General features: G+C 35.9%; 1 protein-coding gene across 1 annotated transcript; it reads left to right on the plus strand.

Moving 5' to 3' along the window:
• The first annotated feature begins 9,546 nt into the window (after positions 1 to 9,546).
• CaMKI (Calcium/calmodulin-dependent protein kinase I) lies at positions 9,547 to 17,033 on the plus strand. The gene is made up of 2 exons (XM_088234024.1): positions 9,547 to 10,479; positions 15,716 to 17,033. Exons 1-2 carry the CDS (start codon positions 9,590 to 9,592, stop codon positions 15,927 to 15,929), a joined length of 1,104 nt encoding a protein of 367 aa, XP_088090150.1. The 5' UTR covers positions 9,547 to 9,589; the 3' UTR covers positions 15,930 to 17,033.
• Positions 17,034 to 20,056: the final 3,023 nt, after the last annotated feature.

The raw sequence follows: 20,056 nt of genomic DNA on the forward strand, positions 1-20,056 counted from the left end.
TATACACCCTCCCAGTTACACGTGTATAAATTTGGTTGACTGTTTTTGAATATGAAATTTTGATGATAAAAGTATGTGTGTGTTAAATAATCATGTGTTGCTTAAGATAAAAATACAAAATTATCTAAATAATAAATTAAAGATTTTCACATAAAAAATTCCATGAAGTATAGAACATAAATTTTCTTAAAGTCTTTGGAAAGAAATTCATGATAGAATCATTGGCACTGGTCAACCGATTCTGTTATCGATTCCAAATTTTTCAGTTTGGTTAGGAGTGTTTTATATTCTTTCCGTGTCCGGGCGGATACAAAATACAGTTCTATGTGTGTAAAAAAAACACAACTACGATGAATGGACTAATGTTTTGGACTTGATGGCTACTTACTCGTAAAAATCCTGAAAAAGGAAAATGAGAAGAGGTAAGTCCGCCTCGTAATATAGTGGTAGGCACGGTTTGCCTACGAAGCTTGAGGTTCTAAGTTCGATTTTCGGCAGGGTGGACAAGAAATAACGATTTTAAAGGTGGTTCTATATTGCAATATTTCATAGTTCCTGGACTGGCACCTGGTAAGCCATCAGAAGCGTAAGACTAATCACCATGTAACAAAAATCATCAAGATACGTTACAATTGGAGTGCCAATGCAGTGCTCTATGCATCACTGGGTGCGGATAGGGAAATGATGATGATGATGTTTTCTATTTTTTTTTTTTTTTTTTTTACCTTACTCTTACTGACATGAATATTTCCCAACCTGAAGGGCCACTGAATTTAGTTTGGTGTACCTGCACTATGTGCATTACCACCATTACAAAACTGAAGTTAAATATTTCAAACTGAATTTATTTCAAAACTTATCACTTTCATAGGGAAAAAGACTAGAGTGTTTGATACTCTGCTATTTTGCGGCTGATGAAAAAACGCCATCAATTATGAGACTTCGAACACAATACCTGGGGCGTTGCGTGTGGACACATTTTAAATTCAATTTTCGTGCTACCTGTCTGTCGTTCACCTAGCAACGGCAAATAATTCTAAGAATTTAACCCAACTCGGCTGCCGGCTTACAATAACAATGCAAGCTCGGCCGACGAAGCTAATTCCGCTACCTGGATCACCCCTAAATGCAGTACCTGTGTCACTTTTGACATATTCAAATCCCGAACAATCATTTTGAAAGTTTCCGTTGCAACGTAAACAGACTCTGATTTTAGAACTACGAGTCCCATCTGGCGGTAGAAATTGTAAGCCATGGCAGTGCTCTACAGCATTTTCCAATATTCACAAAGGATAGGTGCGAATCCCAGATAAAAATAGAAATCATTTAGAGCTTTCATGGACGCACCACAGGTGACGTTAAAAAAAAAAGATAAATTAATTTTCCAAAAATTAATTAATAACTTAGGAATCGGTCTTAAAAGACCACTTTAAGCTGTAGGAAGATTGGAAAATATTTTTTCCCCTTTAGTCAATTGTCCTCACGCAACCTCCACATTAAATACTGCTGAATAATGCCCCTTATAATTTATCTTAATTTTAATTGTAATTATATACATTAATTAAGTATTTAGGTTATTCATATTAGTTATAAGTTTCTATAGTTAGTTCACATAAAAAAATTGTAATTAAACCAAAGGTCATTGTAAACAAAAAAAGAATATATGTATATTGTGTGTAGTATTATATGAGATTTAGTATTATATAACTAGGTAAGATTTATTTATTTTTTTTAAAAAGGAAGGAATTTAAAGGGAAGGAAAATGTATTATGTATTTTAAAAAAAAAAAGGAAATAAAGGGCTAATATATAAATTAATAATATCCACATTGTATCATATGGTTACTATGAAGAAAAAGGTTGGCTTGGGCTTGGGTTATACAGCCAATAGGAGGCAAGGTCCAACCCCCACCACAGAGCCCTAGGTAGGGCACTATATAAGCAGTACAAGGAAAAATAAGGGTCTCTTGCTTCCTTGCATTACCGGCAGCCACACTGAGACGTGGGGGCTCTCTACAAAGACGTGGAAACTCTGGCCCTGGACATCCAAGCCAACAGACAATTGCTGCCAGCAAGCTCAGGCTGACGCAACATAGCGACCGATCCAAAGGAGCCTTCAAGGAGCCAGTGCCACCATCACAGCCTGCCACGTCCAGCCAAATTCTACCAGCAACAGATACAACAGTATTCAGTCAACAGCTTCACACACGCCTTCAACAGTAACTTATAACAAACAAATACAGGTTTCCTTCTTAAAATTATTAGTATAATACCGGTTATTAATTTTAAGCTAATGTTTACTGACAATTTATTTGAACATATTGATGTATAACTTAATTAATTGTATTATTTCTTTTTAACTCTCGTGTAAATGTTTTTTTCTCTCTTGTTTCTCTTAACTAATATAATCTGTAAAATAACTACATTCTGTCTTCTTTCTCTCCTCCCTCACTACCATTTCTCTACTTGCAAAGGTCTAAGATTACATTTGAATAAATATTTGTTTCATAAAGAATTTAGTACATTCATCACGCCTCCAGCTGGTCAGAAATTTAGTATTGGGTGAGTTCGGGTCTCATGCTACAACTTCCAGAGACTCACTCATACTAGATTAAATTGGGTTCCAACCCGAGGTTGACGGTGAAGAGGGGTGTTGATAATTGGCGGCCCAACGCGTAGGCCACACTAATTAAGAGCTATTAGTAGAACTCACGACTCTTACCCAGTAAATTAATAACTTTTGTTTTCCTTGTTTTTGAATATTTTTTTATAAAAATATATCTGGCGCCCTTTTCTTTCAATCTAATACTAGTGTTTTAACATCTAGTAAGATAATTAAAAAAAATGAATCTATTATTTTATTATTTATTTTCAATTTTTAAATTTATTTTTGGACTAAGCATAGTAGAGCGAGATGGTGGAAATGGGGAACAGGAGAGAAGGAGAATTTTAAGATCCGCGGCATCAGGGAATTCTGAACTGAACACTTCCTCTTCAGGGAATCCTGGACAGTCAGAATCACCTGATTTAAATTCTGAAAGGTGTCCTGGGGCACATACATGCTCACCTCGTGAGAATGTTCCAGGCATCTCGAAAATACTGGAGGATACCTTTTCTGGTTTTCCAGAAGAGGATCCGGAAACATTTATATCTGTTTGTGAGCGTTATTTCCAGGCTACAGGTTGTTCGCCTGCTACCAAAGTGAACAAAGCGACGGAGAAATTACAGGGAGAAGCGGGAAGGTGGTGGTTGCCTCATACTCGTGGTAGATGGGCATGGGAGGACTTTACCACGCAGCTGAGACGAAGGTATGGAACGGAGTCAGCCAGGACTTCACTGATAGTCAGTCTTTATGGAGATAAGCAGAGGACTGATGAGAGTGGAGTAAGCTTCCTGCAAAGGAAGCGCTCAATACACGTACGGCTGTTTGGTGACTCCTCCATGGACCCTGCTTGCGGAGATTTGATCCCACTTATGATACACAAATATCGAAATGTTCTAGAAGCGGGATTGATATTTGGCCAATACACCATGGAAATGCTCATGACTAGGGTAACGAGCATAGACTTCCCTAGGGAGCCCTTATTCAACGAGCCGCACCAGATTAATTCTGGGCAAGGAGACAGAAGAGTACAATTCCAACCCAGACAATTCCACTCACCACCACCTCGCAGGCAAAGTTATTCCTTACAGAACAATCAAAATAACCGACAGCAGCAAAACAACACGCAACGACTACCTAAGTGCTACTATTGTCCCGGACGTCACTTCAATAAAGACTGCCCAACGATAAATAATTCTGCACCTAGACCGGGAAACGACAACCGCCCGGATGGAGTTCATTTCGGAAACGACACTATCCAGGGCACCCAGTAATTAATTCAGATCACCTGTCTCCTCAGCTTCCTGCTGCATACCAACCCGCACAGAGCGTGGGGTCCAACACAGTAACTAATTATAACTCTAGAAAAACCACAACTCCAAACACATTACTCGTTGAAGGGTTAAGCGAGACGCTCAACGATACGAACTACTGTATGAGTGTAATGGATGGGATATGCTACAACTCCCGGGAAACTGCGACTGATGCGGACCAATCTAGTGTGAACTCTCTAAGCGAGGAGAGGTCATTCACATTAGAGAGGAAAGAGATCGATCGTGGTTTCTCGGAGTCTCAATCGGAGAACACTCAGACAGTGGTCAATGAAGATTTGACTCTAGTCACCACATACCCGCAGATACATAATATACCACGAAAAAAATCGAATAATCTAAGCTGTCAGATGTCTAATGGGCCTACCATCACCACCCTCCCTCGTATCAGGGTGAAGATCGCTGGACGCGATTACCAGGCGCTGGTTGACTCAGCCGCCTCACACAACCTTATATGCAAAAAGATTGTTCCGCCCAACACTGCCCAAGTCTGCTCTGTAAGCAGAGTTAAACTGGCACATACATCTGCGCACATGACAGTGACAGCTCAAGCAAGCATCTCGTGGTCCATTAATGATGTGGAATTCCAAGATGATTTCCTAGTTGTGGATGGACTACGGGAATCTATAATCATCGGAAGCAAATGGCTTATAAAGCATCGTGGAATCATAGACTTTTATCGGGGGTGTGTACATTTCGGTTGTATAGAGCGTATGACCGCACATTTAATTTCACTATATAATAAACCTTTAAACATAATAACGGAGTATCCCAAGATACCGCACTTAGAATTGAAAGATCAGGAATCTTTATCGAAGCTATTGAAGGAGTTCCGGGATCTATTTTTACCATATTCTGGGCCTGCGCCTTTGCAGCCGCACAGAATACGTCTGAAGGACACAACCCCTATCAGATTACCTCCACATAGACTCTCTGATGAAAAGAAAAAGAAACTATACGAACAGCTGGAAGGAATGTTAGCAGATGGTGTAATTGAAGCTTCCCGTTCTCCGTACAGCTTCCCTGTTGTAATGGCTCCAAAGAAGGGGAAAGATGAATACCGTTTCTGCGTAGATTATAGGAAGCTGAATGCTATAACTGTGGGAGAGATTTCTCCCTTACCGATAATACACGAAACTCTTAAGGACCTCGGAAACGCAAAAGTGTTTACGACCCTGGATCTGACAAAAGGATATTGGCAAGTTCCTTTGGATCCAGCGTCAAAGCCGCTTACCGCTTTTGCTACACCTGATGGAGCCTGCTACCAATTCCGAGTGATGCCTTTTGGCTTAACTTCTGCCCCTGGCACCTTCCAAAGATTGATGAGTCAGGTAGTACTTGCCGGTTACTTGCGTGAGTTTTGTCTAGTCTACCTCGATGATGTAGTGGTTTTCTCACCAGATATAGAAACTCACATGTACCACTTACGACTCGTGTTTGAAAGGCTCCAGCAATTTAGTTTGCGTTGCGCACCTGACAAGTGTGTGTTAGCGACAGACAGAATTGACTATCTTGGTTATACCGTGACATCTACCGGGAATCAACCCCAACCAATACACGAGGATGCAATTGCCAAAGCTTCACCTCCCCGTACCCGAAAGGAGCTGAGAGCCTTCTTGGGACTCTGTAACTGGTTAAGAGAGTACGTACCGAGATTCGCAGAACTAGCAGCTCCCATGACTAGATTACTCAGTCCTAAGGTAAAATTTAAGTGGGATGATGGAGCAAACGATTCAATGAATGCCGTTAAGGAAGCATTGAAAGGTCCCTTAACTTTATGCCGCCCTGATTTTACGAGAGAATTCGTAATCCAGACGGATGCCAGCAAGCTAGGAGTAGCAGCAGTATTATATCAAGATCGACCGGAGGGTGGTCGAGATATCATATCCTACTCCAGTTCAAGGTTTACACAATCTGAACAACGATGGCACTCCAACGAGCAAGAAGCACTCGCAGCAGTTTGGGCAATCAAGAGATATCGCTCATATGTAGAGGGACGGCATTTCAGACTCCGTACCGACAACAGGGCCCTCACGTGGTTAAAAAGCGCTCAAGACACGCGAGCTAAATTAACAAGATGGGCCTTGCTGCTACAGGAGTTCGAATTCACCATTGAGCACTGCCCCGGACGCTTAAATGAACTCCCGGATGCTTTATCGAGGAACCCGGGAAACACCTTGATCGGCCCGGAGCCTCAGGATTTTGGACGAACGATGTACCCAACCGTTGCTCAAGAGACATCTGCATCGGAAGACGTTCCATCGGAAGCTCGTGTCATGTACACCGACGCTGAAACAGACGAGGCACTTGCTGAACCAAGTAATACAAACGAAGAGGTTCAGTTCAGTTTAACCCTTGCCGAGGAAGTAAGGGAACGTCAACGACGAGATCCTGATACACAAGGAAGGATCCGACGATTACGGGTCTTATCCAGTAGACCCTTCCCACCTACGAACTCGCAAGATTGCCGGTTCATGGAAAAGTATAAACTTGTGGGTAACTATCTCTGGGAAAGAACTCATGATGAAGACAAGTTATTTGCACCCAGAAATATGACGAGACGAATAATGGAAGAATACCACGACAAGGAAATAGCTGGACATCCAGGAGTCAAGGAGACCTTGAGGGGTATACAGCGGCATTACTTCTGGCCTAACATGCGTTCTGATGTAACCCATCATGTTAGAGCTTGCATGGTATGCCAGACCACAAGAGCACGACCAGTTAACCCCTCGGCCCCACTCGGTTCTACCCAGACCCAGAGAGCGTTTGAAGTAATTGCAGTAGATTTAATGGGACCCTATCCGACCACATCTAGTGGAAAACGATTTGTATTGGTGGTAACTGACTTGTTTACTCGATGGGTAGAAGCATTTTCTATTCGATCTAGCAAAACAACTCATATAATAACCCTTCTGGAGAACGAAGTATTTTGTAGATATGGATACGTAAAAGCTATTTTGACTGACAACGGGACACAGTTTAATAACTCTTCTTGGAGCTCCGCCATAGAGAGGTGGCAATGTTCACACTGGACAACTGCAATTTACCATCCACGGGCAAACCCGACAGAACGACGGAACCAGGAGATAAAGAAAGGTTTAAGGATACACCTACAAGGGCAGCAGCACGACACGTGGGATGTATTTTTACCGTCAATACTTGGAGCTATCCGCGGTAGGAGAAATAGCGCAACAGGAGTAACCCCAAGCCAAGCCCTGCTAGGGTATGATCTTCCTAGACCTGGTGAGTGGATGGTACATTCACCCGAAGTCATATCCTTCCCGACCTCAGGAGCCCGTGATAGATCACCACAAGATGAGGCCATCAGAGCCTCCCAGCAGGAATACAGAACACGTTACATACAGGAACCAACAGGAGCTAATATTGCGTACAATACAGGACAAGAGGTGCTGATAAAGGAGCATCCTCAATCAGACCTTCGGAGCGGTTATCATGCCGGTTTCGCTGCGAAATGGAGTGGACCTTATAAGATACTATTACCATTGGGAAGAGGACAGGTTTATTGGGTAGATCGACGAGGAAAACCTGTCAAAATCCACGCAGACCAAATGCGCCCTGTGGCGACGTAAAGCGTATGTTACATAATTACCTACTGTCATAAATTCTCATGTTAGTTCTGAAAAACATTTAAGTTGAACGCGGACGATGGCGGATTTTCATCATTCCAGCGGGTGGCGATTGATACTCTGCTATTTTGCGGCTGATGAAAAAACGCCATCAATTATGAGACTTCGAACACAATACCTGGGGCGTTGCGTGTGGACACATTTTAAATTCAATTTTCGTGCTACCTGTCTGTCGTTCACCTAGCAACGGCAAATAATTCTAAGAATTTAACCCAACTCGGCTGCCGGCTTACAATAACAATGCAAGCTCGGCCGACGAAGCTAATTCCGCTACCTGGATCACCCCTAAATGCAGTACCTGTGTCACTTTTGACATATTCAAATCCCGAACAATCATTTTGAAAGTTTCCGTTGCAACGTAAACAGACTCTGATTTTAGAACTACGAGTCCCATCTGGCGGTAGAAATTGTAAGCCATGGCAGTGCTCTACAGCATTTTCCAATATTCACAAAGGATAGGTGCGAATCCCAGATAAAAATAGAAATCATTTAGAGCTTTCATGGACGCACCACAGGTGACGTTAAAAAAAAAAGATAAATTAATTTTCCAAAAATTAATTAATAACTTAGGAATCGGTCTTAAAAGACCACTTTAAGCTGTAGGAAGATTGGAAAATATTTTTTCCCCTTTAGTCAATTGTCCTCACGCAACCTCCACATTAAATACTGCTGAATAATGCCCCTTATAATTTATCTTAATTTTAATTGTAATTATATACATTAATTAAGTATTTAGGTTATTCATATTAGTTATAAGTTTCTATAGTTAGTTCACATAAAAAAATTGTAATTAAACCAAAGGTCATTGTAAACAAAAAAAGAATATATGTATATTGTGTGTAGTATTATATGAGATTTAGTATTATATAACTAGGTAAGATTTATTTATTTTTTTTAAAAAGGAAGGAATTTAAAGGGAAGGAAAATGTATTATGTATTTTAAAAAAAAAAAGGAAATAAAGGGCTAATATATAAATTAATAATATCCACATTGTATCATATGGTTACTATGAAGAAAAAGGTTGGCTTGGGCTTGGGTTATACAGCCAATAGGAGGCAAGGTCCAACCCCCACCACAGAGCCCTAGGTAGGGCACTATATAAGCAGTACAAGGAAAAATAAGGGTCTCTTGCTTCCTTGCATTACCGGCAGCCACACTGAGACGTGGGGGCTCTCTACAAAGACGTGGAAACTCTGGCCCTGGACATCCAAGCCAACAGACAATTGCTGCCAGCAAGCTCAGGCTGACGCAACATAGCGACCGATCCAAAGGAGCCTTCAAGGAGCCAGTGCCACCATCACAGCCTGCCACGTCCAGCCAAATTCTACCAGCAACAGATACAACAGTATTCAGTCAACAGCTTCACACACGCCTTCAACAGTAACTTATAACAAACAAATACAGGTTTCCTTCTTAAAATTATTAGTATAATACCGGTTATTAATTTTAAGCTAATGTTTACTGACAATTTATTTGAACATATTGATGTATAACTTAATTAATTGTATTATTTCTTTTTAACTCTCGTGTAAATGTTTTTTTCTCTCTTGTTTCTCTTAACTAATATAATCTGTAAAATAACTACATTCTGTCTTCTTTCTCTCCTCCCTCACTACCATTTCTCTACTTGCAAAGGTCTAAGATTACATTTGAATAAATATTTGTTTCATAAAGAATTTAGTACATTCATCACGCCTCCAGCTGGTCAGAAATTTAGTATTGGGTGAGTTCGGGTCTCATGCTACAACTTCCAGAGACTCACTCATACTAGATTAAATTGGGTTCCAACCCGAGGTTGACGGTGAAGAGGGGTGTTGATATGTTTTCTATTTTCTAGTACGATTTATATTTATACGACAACTTTCCCCAGTATTTTTTTCATAAATATTTTTCAGTGAACTAATATTTACAATTTTCATTGTATCTGGTAACACTATCAATTTGACACTTGGCATCTGTGACCCTGGGCGCTCAATTTAGAGCGGATAGATATTCGAGGCGTAGAGATGCCTCTGTTTGGAAAGAAAGATTCCGGGAAAAAATCGAAAAAAGATGGGAAAGATTCAGAAAAACAACCTTCAATCGAAGATAAGTACGTTTTGAAAGAATTATTAGGCACGGGAGCCTTTTCAGAAGTGAGACTGATCGAGAGCAGAGATAGCCCTGGGCAGATGTTTGCCGTGAAAATAATCGACAAGAAGGCCTTAAAGGGAAAAGAAGACTCGTTGGAAAATGAGATCAGAGTGCTACGAAGATTTAGCGAGCTGGCCAAACAGGGGGCCAGCGCTCCCGGCGATAAAGACACTCAATGGCTCTCCCATCCCAATATTGTCCAACTTCTGGAAACGTTTGAAGATAAGTTTAAAGTTTATTTAGTGATGGAACTCGTCTCGGGAGGTGAATTATTCGATCGGATTGTAGAAAAAGGATCATACACTGAAAAAGACGCGTCTCACCTCATCAGGCAAGTTTTAGAAGCTGTAGATTACATGCACGAGCAAGGAGTAGTGCACCGGGATCTGAAGCCAGAGAATCTGCTGTACTACAGTCAGGACGAGGACAGCAAGATTATGATTAGCGATTTCGGGCTCTCCAAGATGGAAGATTCTGGGATCATGGCTACGGCCTGCGGAACCCCCGGTTACGTCGCCCCTGAAGTTCTGGCACAGAAGCCGTACGGAAAGGCTGTAGATGTGTGGAGTATAGGAGTGATTTCTTACATTTTGCTCTGCGGGTACCCTCCGTTCTACGACGAAAATGACGCAAATCTCTTTGCGCAGATTCTCAAAGGGGAGTTTGAGTTCGATTCACCTTATTGGGATGAAATCAGTGACTCGGCTAAGGACTTCATCCGCCACCTCATGTGCGTGGATGTAGACAAACGCTACACTTGCAGGTGAGTGCACTTACCTCCCTCCATTATTACTGATATTCAGTGTCCTTCGAAATCTGCAGTCGCCTCATAAATATTATTGTTATAAAAGTGATATCTTTCATAATTTGTAAACAACTATGTTTCATGTGTAGTTTATATACATAATGATGTAAGACTCTCCATGTGGTATGATAATTTGTTTTTCATGTTCCATGAAAATAACTCGCTAATATTTTTTTTTAATAACTCGTAAATTAAATATCTATATTCCTTTATATTTGCTCTGTTTTGCGCAGCAGTATAATAGATCCAATTATTTTTTTGATATACAGCACAGAACAACTGGGAATCGAACCCGAGACCTTATGTGTGAGGCTTGTATTTTTGCCACTACTCCACAAGGTTTTAATGATGTCTTAAGTTTTTTTAAAAATTATAACTGTTATGTAATATTTGCATCCGATCCCACAATTTTTTTCTCACAAACCGAGTTAAGGTTCAATGGAATAACCATCCCGGAAAAGTGATTAGTGCACATTCCATTAGTTCAAAAACCGACTAGATGCACACAAATTTTTTTAATGCTTTCTATTGTATTATATGCATATTGTTCCGCATTTATTTTTTATACACTGGAACCTCTTTTTACATGTTGGCTATGTTCAATGCAGTTCGTGTAAAATAATTATACTAAAAAATGAATAATGGTGGATTGGTTTCCTTGTAAAAGAAGCATTTTGGGATTTTGAAAAAGTTATATTGTTACGACGTAACTTCGTGATATATTGTATAGATATATTATCTTTTACTTGAATACATAACTCATTAAAAAAAAAAAATTAAAAAAATTAAAAAAATATCACTACGAATTCAGTCGATATTAAATATTAAATTGAAATGTCAACTGGCAGAATTGCTCTAGAAATTAATAGTGCTAAAAACGGCCACGTCGAGCGCCATATGTCCTGCAATATGACGCATGGTCTGCTAAATGGTAAATGGTCTTTTGTCAAAAGTACCATCTCAAAGAAAAATAGCCCTTAAGAAATAATGTTTGAAATACTGTTTTCCAAATAAAGAATCTTCAAATATTAACAAATTACAACAGGGATGGAGAATACCTTAAATAAGGGAATATGGAAGTCAAGGCATTTACAGGGCTTATGACCTGTCATTGGCTGGTTTAAGTGGCCACTTGTCTATGAACATTTGGACAAACTCAAATATTGTAAATCTTCAAATACTTTGCGTAATCTGCAAGTTTAATCTAGGAGAAACAACCCGCACTGGGGTTAAGACATTCAAAATATAGTATACTTATTTGTATGAAAAAATAAGCTGGAATAATCGGCTAGTTTCTTGGCTCACCGCAGTTGCTGGGTGCGCTTTATTAATATTTATATTAGGAAAAAATTACAAACTTGCGAAAATGGTTTAAAATAAATAGTAATTATTTATTTGTTTTTCTGGAAATAAAATTACAGTAAAACATTATTATGGTTAGTCAAATATAATGGTATGCTGCGCATAATCGCTTCTATACACGGTTCGCCCCTGTTAGATTATTATATTACTATTACGCATTGTAAATTAATGTTCAATATTGTCATTTTTAACATGTATAAAAAGAGGTTCCGGTGTATATTAGAAAGACAGTGCATTAGATGTATAATACGCACCACCTTAATACTGCTAGTGTACTACCTAATAATAATAATTGGTATACTTCTGACCGAAGTTTACTATGTACTGCATAAAATAATAAAAAAGATAAGAATAAGTACTTATTGCATAAACATCCTCTTCAAATTGATAATAATTTTAATACAAAATTTATGTTCAATATCTGTAAATAGTATACTTTAGTACATCTAAAAGTTATTTACTAATATAAGAAATCAAGTAATAATATTTTAAAACGTAAAATTGTCAATGTTTAAAAAAAATTGTATCAATTTTACGAATGAGTTAGTGGTACAAATTCCACTTTATCGAATTTGATACCTATCTTCAATACTACATAATATTATACTTATCGAAATACGTTAAAATATGATAAGAAACGAAAAAAAGTAACCTTTTCTGTAGATTGAAATAAATATATTTTTATGTAAAATTTAAATGAAGTACTAACTTTGTGGTTTATTCATTATAATTCACATAAAACAACTTTTTAAATCACTAATCTAACCTTTTCTTAACTGTCTGGTTTCTTCAAGTTACACAAGTTTCTTTATCAAGGTATAATTTAGTAATTAATATTATCCTTTTTGATTTTTAACAGTGTCTAGTAAATATTATGTCTAAACACATGGAGGTAATAAGTCAAGTCTTTTTGTCATTGTGTTTTGTAAAGGTCGGTGGTGCAGTGTGGGTAGGGGGGTTTGATATTTATTACTTAAACTAGACAAAAGTGGACTAAAGGAAATATTGTTCGTTAGATTTAAAAAAATAAAAAAAATATCGCTTCTTAAATTTATAGGAATTGTTATTTGTCTAATTTACTAAGACACTGTTAAAAATAAAATAATAGAATATTCATTATAGTCCTTGAAATATAGCTTGATTAGAATGACAGATGTCAAACTAAATTCATTAGTGATGGGAAATTACTGATCACTGATCAAATCGATTTTATCAGTTATTTCATGCAGTCATGAAACTCTGTTTCCGAAAATTGATATAAAGTACGCAAAAACAAGCCTATTATAGTGTGTTTAACACAATCATTCACCAAAAAATAAGATATTTATACTTTTTTCATGAACAACATCAAATGAACTATTTTTTTATTAGATCAATTTACATTGATCAATTTGTCCCATCTCTAACGTTTTTGCAAAATGACGTAACCTTGTAAGAATGTCATTAATAATTAGGTTTATTTTAGTTTTTTCAAATTTTAAAGCTTATTTTATATATTAATGTTGATTTATGTGTCAAGCATTGTATTAAAAAAATAAATTAACACCAGATACTAATGATTTTTCGTGTGTCAATGTAAAACTCCTTTGACGTTACTACAAAGTTATGTCGTCACTTTTTCTGACAAATGTCATTCTAATCAAGCTATATTTTAAGGACTATAGTAAGTTATACCTTGATAAGGAAGCTTGTTTAGCTTAAACCTTTTGGTAAAAACAAAATTGTTTTATTTCAATTTTAAATATTTTTTTTATTTTATTATATAATTAGATAACATTTTGTTTTTTTTTATTTTTAATAGAGAACTTAATCCTTTGACTGCTAAGCTGTTTTTCAAGCATCTAATCAGAAATGCTAATATTGAAATATTTTATCAAATACCTGGTTTTCCAAACACACTACTTTTGAAATTAATAACACTTCCAAGAAAAATCTTCCGTTTCATATATTGCAAGTTCACGTCCAATGGAGTGAGCAGGATAGACAACGCTAGCGCATCACATTGTTGTACAGTGTTTGTAAACCTTTTCTCATTTAGAAATAAAAACAAACCTTTTAAAATATGGTCTCCCATAGTGAGGCGTATTGTTTTAATGGTTATCTTCGTTTTTCTGTTGATTTCTGGGCAAAGTGTCTTTCAAATCCAATATGGTAGTCAAATCACTTAATATCACATTGATGAGGTATTTAGCCATCTTTAAAAAATATGTATAAGTACCATAGTTTACATTTTAAAACACATACTTATAATAATATAATAATTTTGCAGTCTAGAAAAAATTACTTTTTTCTCTTAAGCAAGAACGAGTCTATATTTTAGTTTATCAATCAGGAATTCGTAAGAAATATTACATAAATAATACAATTTTTAAATTTATATATCTGTACCTTAGAAGATAAAACACGGGGGTCCACTTTTTGCTGTTTTTAAGTTAAAAATGCAAAATTTATCGCAATAAGCCATGTCATACGTGAATAAAACACCCAAATCCACTTTCGTTATAAATATGCTTTTTTATGGTGAAATAAAAGTCTGAAGTCCGCATTGTTTTAATCAAACAAACATCAGTAGTCCCAGATATGCTATTTCATTATGTACTATTATTTTTAAAATTATAAATATTTTACATCAAAAGTTATTTTTAGATTGAAATTATCTCATTTGGCTCAAAAGTTATGTTTTGGAAATTGTACACTCACAAAATCTTGGTTTTGAACATTTCGTATAATGTGACTCCTGTGGTTTACCTTAAAGATATATAATTAAAACCCCCAATTGAATCAAACCGAGACCTTATTCATAATAGCATACAGGCAAACCACTATACAATGAATTTTTATTTTTTATTGATTAATATCATTACATAATTGATACATGTTTTTTTTTTACCATACAATATACTTTTATAATTTTTTAAATTTTAAAGCTGTTACTTTCCAAAAAAAGAGGCTATCTTGGAGAGTGACTTACACTATTTTATTTATTTAGTAATTTAAAGTTATATAATTTCGAATGTACATAAGAAAAAAATATATAATGCAAAATAAAAAAAAAAACAGTTTCAATTCCTTTAAATATAACAAATAATTATATATTTAAAATATAACTAATGTACGAAACTAATTAATAACAGCTCATACAATTTATTAAAAAAAAATATTTTTTACAACTGACAGACGAGTGCAACAAGCAGTTCCCGAATTTATTTACCTTTTAGGGGATTGTGACTTCAGCAACAATCTTGTTAGAATTTTATGACCCGTTTTAAGAATAACCATATATATTGTTGTTTAGCAGTCTAAGGGTTAAGTAAACATATCTTTTTTTTGTTTGCTTAAAAAAATTTGGTACACTTCCACTTATTTATTTGACCGATTTGCGTTTTCGCCGTTTGACAGGTATCTTCAGACTGGTTTTCATTAGACTGTTTTATCAATTGTTCTGTTTTTACATAATTAGATTATTTTTCTCATCATCATTCCTTTTCCACGCCTACATTACATTGGTGCACTGACGAAGTGTATCTTGATAAAAAAAATTGTCACATGACGGTAAGATGATCAGTCTTACACTTCTGGCGCCAGTCCAGGAACTATGAAAATACTAGTGTCCACCTCTTGGCCAAATAGTCAGCGCATTTGCCTACCATAGAAAAGGTTTCGGGTTCGATTTCGGCCATAGTTGACATTATTATTTTTTATGTTCATATCTAACAATTTGTATTTTGAAATACTGCTCGTCACTGTGAAATCGATTTCTATGGAATCGCTTTAAAGTACACAATATTTTGTAGACCAGGGTTTGTGTGTTGATTATTGTGATTGTGTGTAGGCAAGCTCTGGGACACCCGTGGATATCTGGCAACGCAGCCAGGAACACAAACATACACGGCACTGTGTCAGAACAGCTGAGGAAGAATTTTGCCAAGTCGCGATGGAAGCAAGCTTACCACGCCACTACTGTCATACGACAGATGCAGCGAATGGCTCTCAACAGCGGTGGGGGCTCTTCACGTCAGTCCGCAGCCCCCCGGAGCCCCCAGTAGGCCTCGCATCCACTCTGATCCACTCCATGACATGACAAGCGATCCTGCGGTAGTTAACCAAAGGGTTATATTTTAATCTCGGAGATGTAGACTCAAAATCCTTAACCGAGGACAATTATTTTGTCGATTTTTACAATGCCAAATTTATTTATAAAGCGATTGAAGGGCTTTGGCAATAAATTTTTCCCTTTTAAATCCTTCAGGGGTATAAATTCAATTTTGGTTTCTGCTTTTTTGCTATTTACATACTTTGAATCATTTCATATTTTTCAATTTTATTATTTTGTAGTATTTTTATATTTTGATGTTCTGTGTCGAGCCGTGTCCTTCTTTTGCTCTTTATGTTTATTGAAGTGTTAAGGTTGTAATATTTATGATATACATATATATTTTTTCCATATAATTTTGAAGATTTATGGGGTTGTTGTTTATACATTTTTTTTTTGATTTTCTGAATGGCTCTTCTGTTTTATGGGTTCACATATTGTACCTTTATGGAGGTCATTGGATACTCGGCTCTACGCTGGTTGTGGTAGAGGTAGTGTGACGGGATTTGAGGAATAGGTTGTGTACCGTATGACAGCCCACTGAGACCCTAAATGGAGTAATAACTCTGCTGTAGCGATAATGTATTCTCACCCGTAAGCCCGTAAGGAGTTATAACTTAGTTAAGGTACGTAATGCAGATAAGAAGGTACACAGAACAAAAGAATATCCACACAGGTTGATTTGGTGCGCTTGTACTATCTATTGCATAGACTTGATCTCTACCGTGTTTTATGGGATTTGTATGTGGTTTAGAAGTAATTTCCCTTTAAAGCCTAATTAAAATCTCTTAAGTGAAGTTTGCAGGCAGAACTCGGATTTTACTGTTAATGTTTGTAATGTTTGCACACCAGTCCACTATAGGTTAAATGTGTATTTCCTTGTTTGTGTCATCAAATTTTATAATCGCTGTATTACTTTTAAAAAATGGGAGTTCTGAGATAATGTTTCAGTTAGTCTAATATCAAGGTTAGTTTCGAAAATGGATTCTATAAGTAGTAAAAAAAATGTATGCATCAATATTTGCTTTATTGATTAAAGAAGAATGTTTTCAAAAAAGAGGGATGTAAAGGTATTCAAAAATATTAGCGAATAATTTAACAGTTTATGCTTGTAAATTTTATCAATGAAGTCAATGTAAATATTATCGGCTACAATAATAAATATCATTGGCTACAATACTGCTAATATAATGAAGATCAAATTCATGAGCGCTCAGCTGGTTCAATGTATGTGTTGATGTCCGACCACACCAGGATAAATGTGTATTACCTTAAATAAAAATTGAGGTGAGAGCAGACTGGTTGAATGTTTATTACCTTAAACAACAATTATCTGTTGCACAAGCAGGCCATACTGGGTTGAATGTCCTTATTTTACAGCAATTATCTTTATAATGAATTCATTTGAAATATTTGATTTTTGTGGATAATGAACGTTATTGATGACATAATTGATGATCTGATTGGCCGATAGTGTGTAAGAATGAATTATTGTAGGTATCGCTGTATGTAGGTTCCCCAGGATTGTGTGAGGTCAGAGAGCTGTTGGAATTCCGTGATTACTGCACAGCCCCAGAAACTCACCATACGGCCAATAATGTGCCACAATTATTATTAAAGTCACTTGTAAATATCTTTCGATTATGCTTATATTGCCACTTGTTTTGATTGCGTTGTTTTACAAGCAAACTTATAAAGACCTACCTCATATGGATTTATTTGTATGTATATATTTTGTTTATTATTTTTATTATTTGGACATTTTTTTATGCATTGAAAAGTCTCTGTGACTCAAAAGTCTCTTCAGTTTTCAAGATTGCCCTGTAAAATAATAAAACACAATGTGTTAAGGCCCAGAACAACTAAATATATCCGAATACATGTTACTAGCTAATTCTATGAAAATGTTTTAGATTTAAAAAATGGATACTTATGTTTATAGTCCTTGGTAAAACTACCTAACCTTTTGGTTTTATCAATATTATTCACATTGTGTGGGAAATCATTGGGCTTCATTATGAGATTGTGTGAATTAAATCTTTTGATCAAAGTAGTGGACTCGATTCTTGAAATAAGTTTGCTGTAGAAAACTGTATTCTTCTTAGTCATCGAATGTTAATATATTACGTATATGCCATCAATGGTTGATCTTCTTCTACTGAATATAATAATGTAATCTTGACAAATCAACAAGAAATCTTACAACAAATTCGGTATCAAGATTTCGAAGTTGATGTAGATTACAAAACCTTGAATAATCCTTTTACGCTTGCTGATTTAGTTTTTTGTCCTTAGAATAAATTTATTTAATCCGTAGAATAATTCTGATAGTATGTTTATATTAGGATTTCAGGAAAAAATTGTTAATACTCACTTTTTTTTTTTAATTTTCCGACCTTAAAAGCAATGAAATGATGTTAGATAAGCCAGTTTATTGCGGGAATTTTTCCTTAGTACATATTTACTTATAAAGTTTCATTTTTGACTGAAATAATGAACTGTTTTGTATAAAAACGATCGCCTAGTCCGTTGGGATTATTCCTGCTTGTGAACCTACCGAATGATGAATGTAAATGTTTAATATTATAAATTTCTCTGCATAGGATTTGTGATGATGTAAAGCATTTACTGTTTTACTATGTAAATAAATAGGAATCGATGTTTAGAGTCACATAGAAATGTTAAAGCATTAAGTGCTCCTCTGTTCATATTTGTTCGTCGTAATTCCGTAAGTAGATTTCTCTCTAAATCATTCCAATTGGAATTGGCATTTTCTTTTTATTTAGCATTCCCATTCAGTTGATTAGCTTCTCCTCATTGTAAATGTTTTCTAACCTTTAGTGTCAACTGAATGACATGCCTTGTATATTTTTACTATGTGCAAGTACCTGATACAAATAAGAATAACTCACACACGAAATGAGAGTGGTATTGGGTTGTTTCCTGCTAGATCTGCTATTCGGTAGATACACCGACATTCTGTTATACACACACATACATTTCATCCAGACTTGCTTTTTATTCCCTGTAGTTTTATGGATATTTTTTATAATATACAATATTATCTATGTTAAATGTTTGCATAAGACAAATCATAGGTTTGTTTGCCTTAATTAAATTATAAGTGTTGCGTGGATACTTTCTTGTATCATGAACAATACAAAATGAAAAGAACTCTACATCGATAGATGTGTGCCTACGACTAGGCTGTCTGTTCTCTAAGTATTTCTCATGATGGATGTAGCCAATATCGATAGCCGCTTTTGCAGATAATTATCCATTTTTAAAGACTACACTAATTCTACTCTTTACAATTTGCCGTCCGATTAAAATCACTAAATATTTGCTTCTTACCAATGTGACATTCCTAATGCATTTTATTTCCTAATTTTTATGTATTAATGTTAAGTCAGACATATGTAGGTGTCGCTTTTGCAAGATTTAATGCTGGCCAGGTATAACACAAGCCTCTTTTATTTATTGCCTCTCTGTACTTGATACTTTGCTATTCCTAAATATATATTATATTATATTGTTATCTCTTATTCTAAGTCTCCAAGTATGTGTTGGAATTGTACAAATTTTTGGCATACAGATGTATGATAAGTATATTTTATTTTTTCGCTACTTAAAAGTGTGTAATGGCACTATACTAAAATATTTTTGTTGTGAAGTTATTTTATTGTAAGACTTTTTATGATAAATATATTTCATGAATTTTTTTATTTATGTATGTATTTATTTGTTTTACAGATCTAATTTTGATATATTTTTTCAATGTACGTGGTGTTTTAAAATGTAGATTTTAGTTTCACATATCAATTTGCCGTCTTTTTTGTGTTATCACACTTGTTCATATACAAATTGAATAAATATTTTTGCGATCGCTTAAATGTTTTATGAAATGTATATTTTTATATGAAGCTTACCATTTTATCAGTTAACATGTATTTATTCCTTGGCTGTTTAGATAAAGTGTATAATAATATCTTGCGATCCGTGTAGATGTTTTCAAGTTCTATCTTAAGGAATTATTTTGGTGACAGTAAATATAATGTTGTAGCTATGTAACACTGAACA

Source organism: Micrasema longulum, unplaced genomic scaffold, assembly GCF_059751315.1.
Source record: "Micrasema longulum isolate JH-2025_06_02 unplaced genomic scaffold, ASM5975131v1 h1tg000083l, whole genome shotgun sequence".
Taxonomy (NCBI): domain Eukaryota; kingdom Metazoa; phylum Arthropoda; class Insecta; order Trichoptera; family Brachycentridae; genus Micrasema; species Micrasema longulum.